The 20,331-nt window shown below is 35.2% G+C and overlaps 1 protein-coding gene across 3 annotated transcripts in view; it reads right to left on the minus strand.

Annotated features, from left to right (window-relative positions):
• LOC119797136 (netrin receptor UNC5C-like) overlaps window positions 1-20,331 on the minus strand; it is a 239,362-nt gene that overhangs the window by 77,457 nt on the left and 141,574 nt on the right. For all 3 annotated transcript variants that reach the window (XM_038306101.1, XM_038306092.1, XM_038306108.1), the window contains exon 4: window positions 14,596-14,699. In XM_038306101.1, coding sequence (XP_038162029.1) covers window positions 14,596-14,699 — 104 coding nt within the window. The remainder of the gene's footprint in view (window positions 1-14,595; window positions 14,700-20,331) is intronic.

Here is a 20,331-nt window from a genome sequence, read left to right on the forward strand (position 1 = left end):
TGTACTTTCATTACACCTAATACTTGGGAGCCTTTACATACAACATTTTTTTTTGTCAGCTACAAAGGCGCCAATAGCTTATCTTTAACTTCAGTACTTTTATGATTAACTGTTCTGTCTCTCTTGTTGCTTCTATATCTCTGTGTTTTCTATTCTCTCACTCTGTGGGTTATATTATCTGTTAATCCTCTGCCTCCTTTAGGGATAATGGTACACAGAATAAACATTGTGTTTTGCAAGTCCGTAGGGATAGAAATCCTAATTGGAGACCCTGGATCATTTTCCCAAAGCCTAGCCTAGCCCCCTGGTAATTTCAAGTACCGTAGGACCTTGAGAGTAGCTGTGACCACTTGAAACCTTAAGCTAGCTGAGTAATGATGTGAAGGAAGCATAGTGTACTCCAATATTCAAACAAACTTCTTTATTTGTGCATCCTCTGCTTCATCACAAATTAAAGCTGTTATAGTAAATGTGGTCATTCTCACTGGCTCTGTGGTTCTGTGACATGAAGGACACGCCACCTCCATTAAATAAAAAAAATTATTGAGTCTATTTCTGACTGATAATGAACCAAAATGAGTTAATTTCTAAAAACATATGAATCAGATGGGTTTTAAGACACAGGAAGAGTAAAGTAGATCCAGTAAATTCCAAAAATATAGGTGTTACATTAACGGATCCTATTGCCACAAGTGTCGTGATGGACGACAAAGCGGAAATGGAATGTGGTCAATGTGAATCCTGGCCCAAGTGTCACCACCAGTCTTTCCAGTTTCTAACAAGTTTTCTCTGCCCAGTAGCAGAAACACTGAGAAGAAGAGTCCAGTGATCCATAGTAAGAAATCAGGCATTAGAGACAATGGAGATCAAAGTAAAATGCTTGCCAGGGGCCTGAAAGCATGTCATCAAATCCAAGACAATGATGGCATAGGATTGATATATTTGCTCCAATAATTACACTTTGTTTATGCCAACTGAAATCAGTAATATGAGTGCTGCGTCACTTGGTTAGTTTGCCAAAACAACATTGGATTCCATAGTTATCTTCTGTTCCCCTTTCTAATGTGATCAGTTATGACATGTTTAGTTTTGAAGTTTATCGTCATTATAGAGGTAGAGATTTTATTATTGATGTTAAAAAATCAGAAAGTAATTTCTTACAGCTTTTAAAGCTGTCTTATACTCATTTGGTCTGTCTCACCAATCACCCCATTATAAGCACATGTAGTATCTAAGCATAACAATTTTGCTCCTTCCATCTTCCATTTTGGAAAAGTATTTTTGTACTTTTGAATTTGGGGTTAGATTTTCACAAGAACACTTCCATTTTATGTATGATGGAATAACATTAACTTTAATGTCTAAAACCCTTTTTTTTTTATTCTATTCAAATGATCTTTCACTCAATTTGGAACAGCTTAGTGATATAAACCACAATAATGGAAGACCCTGAGCAAACCCCAGCAGCTCTGGGTGACCAAACGCTGTTAGGTAATATTTTTTGAGTCATTTATAGAGCAACATTTCCCTGTTTAATAATAAAATTGGCACTATATATGGCCTTTTGTACTTAAAAATATGGGTATGTAGCAACATAAACTGCAAATAAACAGACTGCAAAAAGTGTGAAATAACCAGGATGGAAAGTAAACATATCTTGCATGCTCGCCACAAAATTCAGGCCTTTTACTAAGATATACAAAAGGCAAATTCATTGCAGAGGACATTTCTTAAGACCATATTTTTACATTAAGCCAAAGTTATCTTTAGATAAAAAGAAATGTAAAACAACTGAGGGAAACTACACAATTTACTTCCTAAAAATAGTATAAACCGATAGGAACTAATTGGAACTGTGATGTAGTCAAGACCACATGTAATGATCTGGAAGACTAGCAAAATATATTGAATAGAAAGGAAGTTGAGTGAGAAATGGGGCATCTGGAAACAGATTTAAAATATAATCAAGAGAAACAATACTGTACTTCTCCTAATACTTGGTTAGATATCAATACCTAATATTGACATCTAACCAACTCAAGCTGTGAACTGAATTAAAAATAGCCATGTCATAAGATACACCAAAAATATTAGATAGCGAGTAAAAATAGCAAACTAGAATTCAAGACTTGCTTGCCATGGTGTCATAGCACTAAGCAATGTCCTTTATGAAATTCTGCAGCCAGTGAGTCTTTCAAAGCTTTGTGTCTTCTTTGTCAAAAATTCATTAAGAAAACAAATATGATGTTCAGGTTTTGAAATAGAGGAAAAGGTGAATCTAAACAATGATCTTTCCCACAATAAGTATTTGCTCGTCTGCTGTGGATAGTGCATTCTCCTATGCCATTATCTGTATCAGGGTAGTAGCTTCAGAGTAGCTTCATATTAAAGAAGCTAAAAAAAGCTCTGTCACAGGAACTCATCATGAACCTCTGGACATGTTTTAAAAAAATACTTTTTTTTATAAAATGAATAATATTATGGACAACTGCAAGCATCCTCTTCAGAAGACTTTTGAACAAGAGAGTAACTTCAGCTCAAGACTTGCTGCAGCTTTTAGAGGCTTCCCTGCTTTAGCACAGCTGGTTATGATGATTGCAGTTCAACAAAAGCCTGTTAATCAGCTTTCAATTAAAATCAGCTGTACTGGTGCAAGGAAGCCTCTAAAACCTGCAGGACAGCGGCCCTGAGGCCTGATCTACAGCAACTCATTGAAAAAACAAAAAACTCTTGAGATTCACAACAACATTTTTTGTCCCTTTGGGATAACAAAAAATATTTTTAATCTAATTGAACCAACTTGTTCATACAAAGTTCTTTGAAGAAGTAAATCAAAATCACAGACAATGCCATTTGACCGGTCCATGTTCTGGGAACATCACCATTATCTTTGCAGGCCTAAAGCAGCAATAGAAAACAATCCATGCTTACACCAAACACTGAATTTGTGTATGTCAATGATGATTCACTGTAAAGTGTAGGAGTCGTGATGACACTCCATAATCATTAAAGCATGAAGAGGCTCTGAGCTGCTTGGGGGCATGCTAATCCTTTTTAATTGACTCTCAAACTCTCCAGTGTTATTAAAACCAGCAAATAGCAAAATCAGCTTCGCTTTATTAGCCTGGTCAGATGAATTATTAGAAACCACCCAGTTCATTTGTGTTGCACCCTTTCATTCATGGTTTGTGAATATATGACAACCAACCTTAAGAAAAATACCTAAACATTTTGCAGGATAGTTTTTTAAGAGTTATGACTTAAAACCAAATCTCTATTTTCTTAAATAAGACTAAAAGATAAATTTCACCAGAATTCGCTATGCTACTTATTGAGTGTCAAAGTATTCTAACCTATTCAACCCCCCCCCCCCCCACCCCCAAGTAATGTGATGACTATTTTAAAACAATCTAATCACAGTACCCCATAATAGGCATGCAAAGTACTATCTTCTTAGAAATATCTGTAATCTTATCATTGTTAAAAGCTGGTAAAACCGTAGTATGTAGATCTTCCAATGCATTTTCTTCTAAGACAAATGACTAGAATCCCAGTCTCCTTATCTGCAGACAAAGTTTTCAAACCAGTTTAAACCAGTTATCTCATTTATCAAGCTTTTGTAATCAAAAAACAGGGCCTTGAACTCATGGCCTGAAACTTGTGGAAATTTGTAATGAAACATATGGTTGAATAAGCAAATGCTTACCTAATGCGTACATATATAAGTAGAGAGGAAAACGGCAACACAGAGAGTGAGGTGAAGAACTAAGCCCCGATTTATTTCTCTCGAATGTACAATATCACTTGATATAAATTATTAATCATAGATCAAAGTTATCATGAGTATCTAATATTGCAGTGTAATTTTGTGCTTGCAGTGGTGAACCATGACAGAGCATCCATGGGCATCTGAGCAGAACCTTGCTACACCCATGTTTCATATGCTGGCAAAGCAATGGAATCCATTACACACAACACAGATTCTATTCAAAAGCAAGCAAGAAAGACATAAAAATGTATTGCACTGATGATGACCTCATTTCATAACTCAATTTAGATGACTTTACTGAAAAGCGATGTGAGTGAAAAGCAATTAATTGGCAGCAATTAATCAAAGCTGGGCTTATTAAAACCTTTTTAGTCTCGGTTGCAAATGAGGAATTTACTGTCCCAAGTGATCAAATAGTTAAATATATAAAATTATCTCTCAACTTCTTCCAGAAGCCAGATTTAGAGCCAATTCTAAATACTGACTTACCTTACAAATTACTGCTGTATGTTATTTTAATTTCTCTAATATTAATCAATTCCACTGGTACCTCCTTTGGTTATCCATTGAGAGTTTCAAGTTCTAAGTACTTTAGAAACTCACAAGAACAGAAGAAGAGAAAAGTTTTATAATTTGACAATTGGTAGCATTAATATGGTGTGTTCATCATCTGTGAACACACTGTTGATAATGCCAAGGGCAGTAAAGATAACTGTAGTTGACTTAACACAGTCATGTCACCTTTGGGCCTCTGATTTTTCTTAAACAATTTTAAGACAGACAAAAAGTAATGGAAAGACTCAGGTTTGTGATAATAAAACAAAGACAGTAATAAAAAAATTAAATTAGGGCAATTAAACACAAGGTAAGAAAGACAAAAACATTTACGGAGAGAATATATCTGCAGGATGTAGAAATCCTTTTTGCTGTGATGTTAGAAAGAAAGGCGAGCAATGGCCCACAATAGCAAACATCCCCAAAGAAGCTTTTGAGCAGGTAATGAGAGGGAACAAATTGGGTCCTTCTAATTTGGGAGTGTACTGGGAGGGGGGGTTGAAGTGATGAGGGGGATATACACAAATGCCTTCATTATACCTTGCTGACATACTTCTGAGTGAAGCACCCACTCAACACTCAACCCTCAGTCAGCACACGTATAAGCAAAAACATCCTTCTTTAAAAAAGACTCAAGCCTCAGACCATTAGAACTGAAAGAGTGTGTGATCACCGGCCTGTATAGTTCTTCCACTCCAAAATGTAAGGATAAATATGTTAAGTTTTAGGTTAAGTAACCAAACACAGATAAACTGTATAACTTGAACTATACATCTTTTTGTTCCAATAGATAAGCTAAAACAGCATTTTTGTTTATTCTAAATACAATTCTATATTTTTGTATTGTTTTATAAAGTAAAAAGGAAAATTTAAAAATCATTTCTTTGTAGCAATTCAATTTAACAAGTCCAATTTAAGAACAAAAAAATACTAAAACCTTTTTCAAGATAATAAATGATACTTCTTGAGCCAGAGGCAGATATAGGAGGATAGTTATATTATGGCAATGAAGGGGCTAAACAAATCCTAATATAAACTAAATGATTATTCTAAAATTATGTAATTCAATGCTTCCCTTATTTCAGATAATTGCATACTATTCATTTGTCATGGTTTGTATGTGCTCTTCTGTTTCTTGATGGACAGGTATTGTGGTCAACCAACAGTCCTTGTTCATTTAAAGTGTAAAGAAAAAGACTCAAACTGAAATAAGGAAAAACAAAAACTTAAAATGATCATCAGATCAAGTAGAAAGCAGTTTGTACAATTTGTCTTTTTAAAACTGCAGTTATAATTTATGCAACAAACTACAGCACTCATGAAAATAATGTTGCTCTTCTTAGCCTTAATCAGTGCTAAAACATGTTCATCATTAATTAAATAGCTTTTCTCTCTATGTTGGTTTTTGTTCAAACCGTTGTCTTCTTGTTATTCAAGTTATGCATTAGTATGTCTTCTACTTTATCATTATGCAGCTGTTGAGGTGTTTTTTTCACCTTTGTTGCAAATACTGTATTATCATCTTTAATAAAAGAAAAGAAAGATAATTCATATCATAGAAAAAATATTTTATACATCTGGGTTTTCTAAAAAGACAAGCGACAAAAAACTTTCAGAAATTAAACTGATTTTCATGTGTTGCAACAGCTGGAATTATCCAGATGCCAGAGGCTAGTTTATCGTGTTTTTCCTCTGATACATCTTTTTCATTTAATGCCAATAAACAAGGTCACTTCTCTTCCTCTCTGTCTGCATCTTGTTTACACAGCAGTCATACCTGGTATCTGTATGAAGTGCTGTTGCAAAGGCTGCCCTTCTGACGCTAAAAATAAATCCACATTGCTCTGCCAAAATCAGCATGGTCATATCGAGAGACAAACGCAACAGCCAAACATCAAAATAAAACCAGCCTTTTAGTGTGTCTCATTTGGGATTGTAATCAATCGGGCCCTTAGTGAAGGTAAATACAAGATAAATCATGCTTTATTTGCAGCTGCGTTTTACTTGCTTGGGATTTTATGGGCAGAAGTATGTAACACATTAGCTGATCTTTATATAGTAAACATAATCTATCTAAATGCTGCCAACACCCCGTCTTGCCACAGAGAACTAAAACCATGCAAAAGCCGCTCCATTTCATCTTTCTCATTTGTAAATTGTTTTCTAGACAGGTGCAATGGCATTTTCATAAGCTTAACAACAGTTAAATAATTTACCCAGGTAAAGGCTTGAAATAAAAAAGAGATTGTTGACTAATCTGTGGATTATGGTGGTGATTTCTGACAGAGGTTGGGGATCAAGGTGAAAATGTGATGAGAGATGAGCTGTGGAGATTTCTATGGGAGTTCAAAAAGGATTAAGGTGCAGTACCTATTGGGCAAGTAGCATTACATAAAGTGTTTTTGGTGTTATTTTCTGTGAACAAAAGCATCCATCAGATCACAAATGTAAATAGGCTCAAGCAAACCACACAATTGTGAATATTTTTGGGAGGGATAAGTTAAAACATCTAAATTTATTTAGAAACTGTTAACTATGTACAAGGAGGAAGAGCGAGTTTCATCTTAAACCAGAAAGAGCTACAATCTGCAGACAGAATACAGTCATATTTCTTGCAAAACCTTTCAATAAACATCTGAAAAAAAAAATCAATCTTCCCTCTGTTTTGCTTATGTGTTTAATTTTTCTTCAGATTCTCTTTGTGTTAGTCAAAATACACACAGCTGTGGGAGCAGTGATTTATTCCCAGTTGTGTGAATTGTGAAGGTAAGATGCAATCAAAAATCACTCAAAAGGCTTTAAAAAATCTGGAGAAGGGATAATGCTGATGGAGCTTTGTCCTGTTCCAAGTCACCAACTGACAATCTTTCACAACCTAATAGTACAGGAACAAAAATAACCTAATAATTATATATATATATATATATATATATATATATATATATGTATGTAGTATATTTATGATTTAAATATAATATGGCATAACACATTGAATAAATGGTCATGAACCATTATCGCAGTACATCGGTGTAGAGAGTATAGTCAGTGGTATGACAGGAACCTGAATAGGCTCCAGAAACATATCAGGTTACTATCTGAATGTTGTGCATGCATTGATGTGTGTGTGTGTGTGTGAAGGGGGTGCGCTTGTCTTTTAGCCACACGTGGAGTGCCTGTCACCACACATTGATATGTTTATTTCACTGCAGCTGGGGTAATCACTCAAAAACAGAGAGAGACGCAGACAGGCACCCTCAACCCCCCGAAACACAAATCCATAACTCCACCTGTCGTGTGGAGTCCACTGACTTTGCCTGCCCTCTGGGGTCACACAGACTCTTTTAAGTTATAAGATATATGTATTACCGCTGTCAGTCTGCTGCCTCCAAGTTCTAATGGTCCTCAGAACATTTGTGCAGTATGTATGCACTTGAACCGCATGTGTCTAAGTTCCACATCTTGGACAGCTGCTTACTTATACCACTGACTTTTCAGTCTTTCCCAATAAGTTTTTCTTTTTCTATGATGGAAAAAAAACACAGAAATAGTATTCAGCAGTGTCTGTTGCAAGTGCTTTGAATTTACAGACCACACTTGAAATCCTGAATCTTTTCTGCTGAATCTTATAGTAAATGTATCAATATCTATATTATTTAATTTAATAGCCAAACTATCTTTCACAGTACTATTAAAGAAAGTCAGGAAAAAAAAGTGATGGCAACCCTATGGCAAGCTGTTTTGATATGTATTACTTTTGCTGAATACGTATTCCTGATATCTGAAAAAACTTTTTTTCTTTGTCTAAATGACCATTTCAAACAAAATGATATTCTCTACATCTAGACATTCTGGATATATATATATATATATATATATATATATATATATTAATTTCAGGTCTCCATATTCCTAATATAACTGGTCATCATTTGTATTTAACTTAACTATAAAAACAGTTTTTCAGATATCATAAATACATTTTCAGTCAAGCTGATAAATATATGAACGGACAATTAAAATGTGTAAACACTTATAGATATATATACAAATTAATTCTTACTGATATAATTTTTTTTCTTTTGTATTTTGTAAAATGTAATTTATAAAATATATTATTCAGTCTAGGAATGTGATTTTGATCAGAGAGAATCTTATTTTAGTGATCGACAAATGGAACAACAGAGAGGACTGCTTTTAATAAATGTAAAAATGGCCTGCCATAGCCCAATTAGTATAAACTTATGCATTAACCCGAGGAACAATCTTCTGATTGGCCAACTTCCCCTCCTTTGTAACTGTAGTGCTATTTCTCTGTCTTTTAAACACATTCTCCTTTATTATTATTATTTTTTTTTTTGCATTTCTGCATTAAAATCTCTAGCTCCAGTCAGGTGAAATAGGCGCTTACTGTTGCCCGTTGTAATTGTGACTCGTCGAATTGGTGCTCCACTGATAATGGCTTTTCATACTTGTTGTGCACGCACTTGACTCTGAGTGGACCTAGTTAAAATTGATTGAAATAATTGATAGCAGCAATGGTGAAACCGAAAACTCAGAGTTCCCGACATTTGGCTAGATCAAATTAGAGTTGCGGATTTGAATCTAAATTTGTTAAACCTGCTTCATGAAATGGACCCCAGATATCGCTCTAGGACCTTCATGAAATGGGATGTAAGGGCAACAGTTACACGCACTTATTCAGAAAAGAACTAACTTTTAAGAAACTGGTACAATACAGTTTGTCCAAGTGGCGTTGCTATTTGATGACGTCATAAGAAAGGGCAGGGCCCCGAGCAGATCTGATCCCTCGAGAGGTTCTGGTACCTACTATGTGATATGACACTTCCCCTTTCCCCATTCGTTATAAAGATGAAAGTCAATGTGACTACGTTTCCTTAAGAGACTGTACAACGGGTAAAATAAGTATTGAACAAGCCACCATTTTTTTCAGTTAATATATTTCTAGAGGTGCCATTGACATGACCTTTTCACCACATGTCAGTAACAATTCATGAAATTCAAAAATACAAGGAAACAAACCATAGATGTCCAGAAATTAAGTTATGTGTAATAATGTGGAATGGCACAGGGAAAAAGTATTGAACACGTGATGAAAGGGAGGTGCAATAAAGGCAAGGAAAATTAAGGAGTCTCCTTCATCATACATATTTTAATTTGGAGGAGGAAAGCAGGGACAAAGATGTTGTAGAAAAGGACGCCACGGTGGCAAAGGCTTTGTTTGGTGTAGAAGGCTTACAGCCGTACATGTTTGAGCCCTTGCCTCGCAATGCTGCCAGTTGTGTTAACTCTACACCCTCTACCAAGATGATAAAGATGAAACATGGGTGGACATTTCACCAAGACAATGACCCAAAACATACAGCCAAAGAAACTTTCAATTAGAGAGATAATACAGCTCATAGACTGGCCCAGCAATGTTCTAACCGTTGCATTTCCGAATTCTCCCGAGGGGTGCCAGACTTTACACAAGTGAACAAGTTTGGTTGTGGCCGGTTTGTAGGTAGCATCTTGCTAACCAGTTTGGTGCTAGTAGGTTCCCAATGGGAAATTACATTGGGACCAAGTAGCACTTGGTCCCAATGTAGCACTTGGTCCCAACGACACTGTCAAGGAACACTATGGACAGCGGAAATATGCAAGAGGAGTACAGTTGTGTGTCAGCGGTTGTGGATGAGTCTCCTCCGTCATAGTTTTTTATTTAGAGGAGGAAAGCGGGGATGAAGATGTTGTGGAAGAGGACGCCAGGACGGCAGAAGCCTAGTTTGGTGTAGAAGGCTTATAGACATACTGTACATGTTTGAGCCCTTTCCTCGCAACACTGCCAGTTCCGTTAGCTCTACGCCTGCCGAAGACACAGACGTCCATTCCTGTGAAAACTGGGACGTAACTCAATGGTAAAGTTTAACAACGAAGGAAAATTATTTCTTATTTCAGCCGTTGCGTATATTAGCTGCAACATATGAATCAAGATGCTATGAACGAAAATATTGATTGACAGATGTTCTTTGATATATGATTGGCTGAATTTAGGTGTACAAGCTAACTAACTGGCTTTCATAAAATAACAAAAACAAAACCCCCACAGATTTTAGGACAGTGTTTATAAATTTTCCCTATGACTTTAATTTCTGGACATCTATGGCTTGATTTCTTTTTATGTTTGGATTGCATGGATTGTGTGAAAATCATGTCAGTAGCACCTCTAGAAATATATTAACTGAGGATCTATATGAATGCCTTCTATGCAAATATCAGACATAAAATTATATTTATCTGTTTCAAGCCTCAAAACTCGCCAGCAGCACATCAGTTGCTATGAGTTTTTACTTATCATCAACTTCAATCTTTAAGTAACTGGGAAAATTATAACATATTTAGTCTGAACTGGTTATGGATTCATTTTTCTTATCACCTTGCAATAAGAAATATATTTAGATTATATTAAAAAATGAAGGCCCTATTGTCTTTTCCTATCGTAAATTCAGTATTGTTTTCTCAGAAATGGGAAAAAGAAAATAATATTGATTTAAAGAAAAATATTGAGCAATTTAGCCAGGGGAGGAGAGAATAAAATAAAAAAAATAGAGCTGATGGCTAAGAGAATAGATGCGATAAGAACAGAGAAAGAAAGAATATCAAAAAAAAAATGTAAGGGTTTCAAACACAGGTCTTTAGCTTGTTTTAAACACTCTAAAGAGCTTCAACAGACAGACTGATCTATCTCCCTGACATCCTATTATGACAGGAGTAAGACAATTAGAAAATGTGGTTAATTGAACACGACCGAAAATAACAATTTCCTTCATGTTTATGTGTGGGTGTGGCTGCCTATGCAATTTCCGCTGTACAAATATGTTCCACTTTTTAATATAAACTGCTTTAAGGAATAATGATAAAACAGCAATAATAATGAGTCATTGTTGCAAAGGCCCAGCTCCAAAAAAGCTGGGCATTAGTTAAGAGGATGTAGGTAGATGTAAGCCACAAAAATATTCAAAAACTGACTGATAGGGTATTTATTTGTTAATTTTTATTGAGTCAAAATCATGAATTGTTGTTAAATTCCAATAACTTCCTTTAGTTTTCTAAGAAAGATCGGATATGGCCATTGCAAAAGAAATAAACCTTCCTTTTTACCATTTCTTTGCCCCACCACTCTAAGCTTTTCTTGTACATGCTTTCTCAATTTGTATGCTGATATGCCTTCTCTCTTCTCTCTCAGGGGAGCTGTGTACTTAAGTGCAACAGCAAATGACTATCAAACACAGAGGAAGAAAAACTGATTCAGAAACTCCCCATCCAGCAGAGAAGCCTTCTCAAAGTGCACACTTCTAAAAGTGCACCCCTAGGTCACTGCTTTTTCCCCAGTGATCAGCTGCATATATGAAATGACTTTTCATACATTCAGGTAAAAAAAAAACAGCTGAAAAGTGATGAAATAAAGAACACTGTCACTAGCGAATAGCTTTGGTTTAGCAGTAGCGCTCGGGGAGGAAAAGTGACCTAGGTGGCTCAAAAATAAATGCCTACTACTGGGCCAACTTGATAAGTTAATGAAATGTCAAATTGACAATGTGCTTGAGGAATATATTATGCTATGCAGTGGTTCTCATTGTGATTGTGTAAGTAAAATAAAATAGTTACTCTGTAAGTTCAAGTAAGTTTTTACAATTTTCAGATCATACAAGTGAGCAAATATAATGTATTTTATTCAATTAATCAATTCAATTAAAGTTCATACATTTTTTATAAATCTAATATTTAAAACTATGGACCTAAATATGCTTCTGCAAATTTGCATTATCTGATGAGAAAAACATTAATTTACTCATAAAGATGTGAGGTAAAAACAAAATTCGAAAAGTTAAATAGATTTTTTTTATCTTACTATTTTAAAAGAAAGACAAAACACAGTATTGCTAGAGCACTGCTTTAAGGTGTTACAGTATGTTCTTGGAATTTAGAAAATGCTAAGAAGAGCTTACACATTTCTCCTTTAACAACCAAAGTGCTTACTTCCAATTTCGTTGTGAGCATTTAAAGTTTCTAAGAAAACTTTTGCAAATTTTAATGTTTTATTTGATCTTTTTAAAGCATACAGTAGGTTTATAAAAAGCCTTACATAGTGAAGGACTGGCATTAAAATAGAAATATCACGCTCTCAAGGCCTTCCTCATCATAGTTAATCATTTAGTAGAATTTTAATGGTTTGGCCCTTCTATTTTACCCTTGTCTGAGGTTCATATGAGTTTTAGTGTGGTCTCATTGAATGCAAATGAGGCACTTTACATCCTGCCCCAATCCATGTCACAGAAGTGTTCCACTCCATTGTACCTGTATGGATCGGTCTCAGATTCCACAAATACACATATGTGATTTATACATGCACAGGACTAGATCCACACATGCACAGAACGATTCACACAAGCACAAATAAATCCACACACACAAAGGACAAGATTCACAGACGCAGAGACCGAATGACGCAAGCACACACGATCCACACATGCAAAGACAAGATTCACCAAAGTGTTTCTGGTCCATAAACATTATAAATTCAATTAAAAAGAACCAGTGGTCTTTAAACTTCACTGCATTTGTGTGTGGATTTTTTTGAGACTCCCTTGATGTGCCTTGTGCTTGCGTGGCTCGTTTTGTGCATCTGTGGATCTTGTATTGTGTGTGGATTATTTTGTGCTTGTATGAATCGGTCTGTGCATGTGTGGATCTTGTCCTGTAGATGTATGAATCACATACTGTATGTGTATTTGTGAAAATTGAGACCATTTTAGCTCCATATGCTTGTCCCTAATTGTAGTTTGATGGCAGTGGTACGATTGTCTAGTGTCACAAAAATTGGAAGTCAGTGTAAAACCTTAAATTTCTACACCCAGTAACCAAACATTTTGAATTATCTACTTGTAGCTTCAGCATCCTTGGGCTTGGATTAAAAAAACAATAAAGAAATGGCAGATTTGCAAATTTGATGAGCAGGAAGTCCATGACCTTCATTAGCAGTTCAACAGCAAACACTGATGTTTACTGAACAGATTTGAAAATATGACTGAAACAGAATATAAAGATATCTAACAGTGTCTGGGGGACTAAATCAAACATTAACGCTACCGGGTAAACAACAAAACATATCTAAAGGCTATCAAGCACATTATCATTTTCCTGACTGATAATGTGCTTGAATAGCTAATTCAACACCATCGCCTGGTACAAGGTTAGCTACCTGGTGTTTCCTGACAGGCATTTTGCATGAGGCACATATTTAAATTGATCTTTTATTAATGTATTGACATTTAATTAAAACTTATGCCAAGATTAGACACAGGTAGACATAACTGAATACATTTTAAAACCTATGATTATACTGTATACAGTAGTGCCATACCAAGATTATGGACGCTACAGCAAAAGTCCTGAAAATTGTTATCAATTTAATTTTATTTCTTTCTTGGCTATTTATTTATTTATTTTTTTGTCTGTGTAGTTATATGACAAATATCTAGCATAAAAATGTAGTGTGCCATCTGGTTGGTCCTTTGAAACATTGCACTGGTTATTCTGGGTACAGCAGAAGAGTTAGCTAAAGAAGTTTAAAAAAAGGTTGAAGACTAAATCACTGCAGTAACTAGCATTTTTTTATGCATGCTGTTCTCAAATTAGATCTCAGGGGACGTAAATGTCTCATTTTAAACTTCTGTTCTCTGGATCAGTGTTGTAGAACTTTTATGCTCCCGTTAGTTGAAACAGAATAAGGCTGTTTCCTCCTGTGGTATTTTAGCACATATATTATAGTGTAATGTATGACAATGTATTGTATTTCCTAAAAATGTCTCAAGGAAATCTACCTAAAGATGAAAAATAATAGATCATCTACAGCAAAATTTACTGTTTGATTCTACTAAATGCTGTAATGACTTTACATAATAGGTGTTTAGCTTTAATTGACGGTAAAATAACAGTATTTCAGAAAATGTTAAAAGGGAAATGAAAAATCTGCTGTGATAAAGTGATTAAACCCAGAAAGTTTACCAAAAAAAAAGGCTGCATTTGAAACAACTGATACTTCTGTGGCCCTTCCAGGCACTTCCTATATAATAACTTTAAGCTTTATATATCATCTCCTGTTCTTCCTTTTTTCATTCTGTCATACCTCCCAACAATTTACTTTTTTTCATAAATTGTGTGCTTCATTTCCATTCATCTGCAGTGGAGGTTAAGGATAACATTTCACATACCTCAGCAGCTGGTATGCCCTCCGGAGGACGACACTGTAGCAGCACTTCCTGCTCCAGTGACACTTCTTTTCCAAGGGGTTCTTGTTCGAATGACTTCTTCAAGTCTGAGGAGAGAAGCATTCCTTTTTATAATCACAACGAAGGAACAGTAGCCTGAAAAGTACTTTGATGTTGAAAATGTTTAAAACTTTTTGTGCTCCAAAATCTGACATATACTTAGATTTTAACATTTCCTTACAAAGTAGAAAGTATTTTTCTTAGCCTTTGAAATTCAGCAATTTAAACATTTATGAAAAAAAATTTTTTATGTACTACTTCATTTGTAAAGATCACATGAATTGAAAAAATGAAATACTATTAATTAAAATTAATGAAGACTACACACTTGCCAAGAACAACTAAGAGGTTGTGCCATGTCAGTATAAACCTTAATTTCTAAGTCAACAGTTACAGACTAATTATAGTCGTGCTTTAAGTCAGTCATCCATCCAGTGGCTTCTCACACTCCCCAGTTCACAAGAAGCAAAAACACTTAGCTACATTACGTTGATTCTAAAAGATATCTGGATTTAGGAATTCACATATACCCACAAATACTTTGCCATTAGACTGCTTTGCTCCATGGCCTTCTTTCTATCAGTATATAAGCTTCTTCTGTGTGTTTGAATTCCATCAGAGTTTAGGGATTTCAAGTAACTCAAAGACAATGAATGATTCACATTCATGGTTGGCATGCTGTGATAAATAGCAACTATAATTGCTGAGTGCTCAGAGACTTTTGTTATTTTCTTTGATACAAAATAAGGGTCAGAATGTGATGGGCACATTAAAACCCCCAAAACACAAATCAAAGCAAAAAAAAAGAGGTTTCAATTACATACATACACACACACACACACACACAAATGTATATATATATATATATATATATATATATATATATATATATATATATATATATATATATATATATATATATATATATATATATATATATATATATATATGCACACTTCATTTTTTTGTAGAAAAAGCATTCATAACTCAATTCAAATTAGCTTGAAATACTAAATCCTACAGTAGTATCCGTCTCAGCCTCTTTTCTTAGAAACCTGAATTTACTGCATGTAAAAATAAATAGCATGTCACAGAACAAGTAAATAAAGCATACTGTAACTTGAGGCTTAACAACTAGCTGTATTTATGAGTCTGGACTGATGATATGATGGATATCTAAAGGAAAAGAAGAGGAGACTGAAATAGGGATTGCTGAAAGCTCTCATAGATTCTACTGAAATTATAAGGGCTTCATGAGGTCATTCATCCTAACTCAGGAACTGACTTATCCACCAACTTTTCAAATAAATAAATAATCTGGCATATGTTTTAGCCTGATCTAAATTGCTACTTTTATGTTGAGTTTCCTCTTGTTTATGTGCAAGAATGCAAGTTTGAAGGAATAGACTGTAACTTATTGAAAGGACGGCCACTTAAATCTATTACATAATAAACCCACACGTTTTATTTATACAACATAATAGAAGTTTATCATTAAACAAACTACAATTTAAAATACTTTCATATAAAACGGGTGTGTTGTTTTGTACAGATGACTAATGGATTTTTAAGAGATTCAGAAAAATATTACAATAAACCCCTAAAATGTTTCTTTGTGTGGTACTGTTGGAAAGTGTAAAATTTAACCATTGATTAGAGACATTATTGGGTTCAAGAACAATTTAAGTTTATAAAAGCAAAATTCTTAAAATAAGCAACAGTTTTTTGTGAAAGAAATAAAACTGTTTTCACAGAATACTTAATTAACGCAGCTAACTATATACCTATACATTTCACTGACTAAATGGTTTTCCTTTTCTGGATCCTTGACTTTATCTTAAAATTAGGTAAAAACTTTTCAACATAAAGTAGGAGAACCATTGCTCTACAATAAACTAAAACCAAACAGAGGTATAACTGGCTTTGCATATATTTGAGAAATATTTGTATGTGTTCATAAAGCTGAGCAAAAACTTCTCTCTTAAATATTAACAATCTTCAGAAAGCTTTGAGAACTTGGTGCATGTTGCATGTCTCACTTTGTGCCCTTTTACTCTACAGGCTCTAAAGTGTACTTTTATCACCTTAAGTGTCAGTCTTAGTTCACCTTATGCAGGCACACAAAGACTGGACAGGGGATTTTTTTGTAGAATATTGAACTAGACGACACTGAGTTTCTCTAAGGGAATTTTACTGGGATGGTCACTGTACAGTGGATAACAGCTGTAGAGACTTCTAGAAGAAGGGGAAGCAGAAAATTGCAAGCTAAGAAGCAGAAATCAAGAGCATGCTTAAAATAAAACCTTTTTCTAGTTACTCACCAACTTTGTTTTTCATCAGGTATAGTTAAAAACTTATATCAAGCTGTTTTTTTCTTTTAATAATTAATTTAATCTTCAGATACTGCCATAAGAATGGCAAACATATATATTTTTAGATGTATTAAGTCTAGGGGCTGGACAGTAAAACAGTAAACAGCAGTAAGAAGGTTCCAGGTTCAAGTTTGCGTCTTCTCCTTGTGCATGTGTGGGTTCTCTCCAGGTACTCCAGCTTCCTCCCACATTCCAAAAACCTAACTGTTAGGTTAATTTTCTCCTCTAAATTCTCCTTAAGCCGGGCTTACACTGTATGATTTTTTTTGGCCGTTTTTGGCCGACTTTCCAGTCGTGCGAGAACTGTTCGATTGGGCTGACTTTTAGCATGATTGTGCGTCGTGTGTCCTGTAGTGTACACGGAGTAATGAGGCGCAATCATCCTCTCACGACCACCATCGATCAGGAATCGTGAGGTTAGGAGAAAATCAAACAAATACAGTCAACCGTTGTGGGCAATTCTCTCAGTGGGAATGCGCAAACAAGGGTTCTTCTTCTTGTTCTTCCTCTCAGATCAAAAAGCAGAAGCATAGGAGAGGTGCAAGTGAAAAGGAGTTCTTTCTGTAAAATTGACAGACCGCAGTAGCCACATTTGCTCAGCCATGTCTTTGTTGAAATACGTCATCGGCTTTTCTTTTTAGGGCATTCGGCACACAAAATTGCACAAATTGCCAAGGCAGCGCGTTTTAAATCTAGTGAGCTTCATATTCCTCTTCTACTCCTTTGGCTTCTGGATAGACAAGTCCGAGTAGCTCCATCTCACTGCGGAGCTGAGTCCGACGTTGTTTTTAGACGTACAGTGTGAGCAGGTAAATTGCATCAGAGCATCGGGGTGCACTGCAGTTTCGTCGTACAGTGTGAGCTTTAGCTGCGTGCAGCGATTGAAAAAGTTGTACAGTGTAAGCCGGCTTAAGATGTCTGCGTGGGCCAATGACAAAGGAGCAACAAGTACAGTGTAAATTAAATAGTAAGATCCACAAATATTCACTAACTTCTAAAACAGCTTCTAAAAGTGAACTAAAAGTCTGCCAATGTTGCTGTTTGTTTTGGCGCATTCATGATAGGCCTCGCATGAACAGCACATCAGTTTGTAGCTGGTTATGTACCGGTATATACAGTTATCATGATGTAAGAGCCATAGAGGGCGGCTTCAAACTTATTTATTCTGAGAGCTGGTTTCAAATGTAGTCAGTTTTGCTGCCACCTCACTTTGATAGGACCCCTAACCTACAAAAATACTTGTCATATACAATCAAACCCAGCACCATCATGATGGGGCCTTAATTATGTTCCTGATTAGAATCTGTGCAAACCAAAGACCAAGTACAATGTGTCTCCTATATAACTGCACAGGTTTGAATTCAGTCCTTATCAAAATAGCACACATCATCAAATTCTAGATTTTAGATAGGAAAAGTGTAGGGTATGAAACCTATGAATATTTAGAATTCAGGTAATTTTATTTTAAGTTAATTAGAGTCAAATCAAGAAAACATTACTTAAGTACTTTTTAAAGAATAGTAGTACATGAAATTACACCCTCTAAACCCATGTAATTGCATTTTTTTTCCCAACACTCAATCATTTCATACCATAGCACAAAAAGTTGTGCCCATGTATCCCACTATATCAAATTAAAGTATTTCTCTTTCTAACCAATGAGTTTGATAAATAGAAATACCATAATTGTTATTACATTGTTAATAACAATACATCAAACCAATATTGAAGTATATGAGTAAACAAAAAGATGATGGACAAGGAAATGGAAACAAACAAAAAAAATGGCTGCAATTTTTTAAGTGGATCATAGGAAATATGCTAATTTGAAGAGGTGGGTTTTTAGGTTTGTGAGGTTAGGTAAAGAGTCAGAGTTCTTGATGTTTTGAGAAAAATAGTTCCAGAAAGGTGGGTCTGTGGCCAAAAAGGCTTGATTCCCCAGTTTATGGTGTTTGGTTCTAATGCTTGTCATGAGACTAGAGTCAAAAAATCAAAGCTGGTGAATTAATATATGGATTTTTTTCTTTTTTAATATATAATTTGAAACCTGAGAGGTCATGTCTCCTGATTAAGATGAAACTTGTAACTAAAATGATCTCCTGTCTTAAATTTCCACCTCTAGTCAAGCTCACATACTTCCCAAAATCAGGACATAGCCTAAATTTCAAAGCCCAAAGATGTGATACACCAAGGTGTACACCCAGTGAAATATTTCTAGCTAAAAGCCTGGTAGGGCAATGTGATAAGGCAGCTTGTGAGTATAAAACTGTGATGGCAAATAAAACCAAAGCTGTAATCAAGGTAAACAAAACTTAATGCAGGGGAAGCATTGTATAGCATGATCAGAAAGAAAAAAGCTTCTATGTTTAAAACAATAAAAAATGTATGGAATGGATGTGGAATAGGGAAAAACAAAAGGCCTATATAGGCTATGAGTTACAATGAGTTTCAATTGAATTCCAGAGACATGCTTCTACAGAACATTAAAGACTCCCTAAATGTACCTGTATAACTGCTGAACTAGAAGGCTTAATTTCCTTTTGTGCACTATAAATCTACTCATTACCCATTCTTTGTGTACAGCTGTATTGGTTAAGTGAGTTGTGTGAGGACACAGAGTATGTCTGAGGCTGAATGATAACTTCATAATACGATAAATCCCTCTAGAGGATGACAGACTGAACAGAGCATGGTGGTTCATTATGGGAGTAATCACCAAAAGCTTTGGTCCTAAATCCACCACATGGCTACCCACCAGTACATGTACTAACACTAAAACACAAAGATGGAATGTTAAACACGGCAAGATACTGTGGGAAATTTGCAGAGAGGAGATGAAGACAAATAAGCAGGTAAAACAGACACAATGAGACAAGCGTGTCACAAGAAATGAGGAAAAATAATTGTAGACATAAAGAGGAAGAAATGTGGCATATGAATGAGCCACATTTCCACTTTTCCAATGCCAAGCAATTTCATGAAAAATTTCCTGCCGTTAATTAGAATGGGACATTGAGAAATTAAAAGTTGGCTTTGTGTTGATTTCATTAAAGATTGAGAGTGAAATTAAATGAGACTAAAGCAAACTGCATGGGGATGAACAAACACACATTTCTAAGCTTAAATGTTATAGCAGACTAAATCTGCTATTTGATGGAAGACAAGCATTTTTTTCCCTTGTATGTTTGTTTTTTAAGGACAATGAGGTGACTTGATTTGAAGTCACAGGGGTACCACAGATTCATGACAGTGGAAGGTGTGTGTTCTCTGGGGAAATATCTGCACAGGGCAGAAGCGACAGATGTGC

The sequence above is a fragment of the Cyprinodon tularosa genome, unplaced genomic scaffold (assembly GCF_016077235.1).
Source record: "Cyprinodon tularosa strain WSP-4 unplaced genomic scaffold, ASM1607723v1 ctg115, whole genome shotgun sequence".
NCBI classification, from domain to species: domain Eukaryota; kingdom Metazoa; phylum Chordata; class Actinopteri; order Cyprinodontiformes; family Cyprinodontidae; genus Cyprinodon; species Cyprinodon tularosa.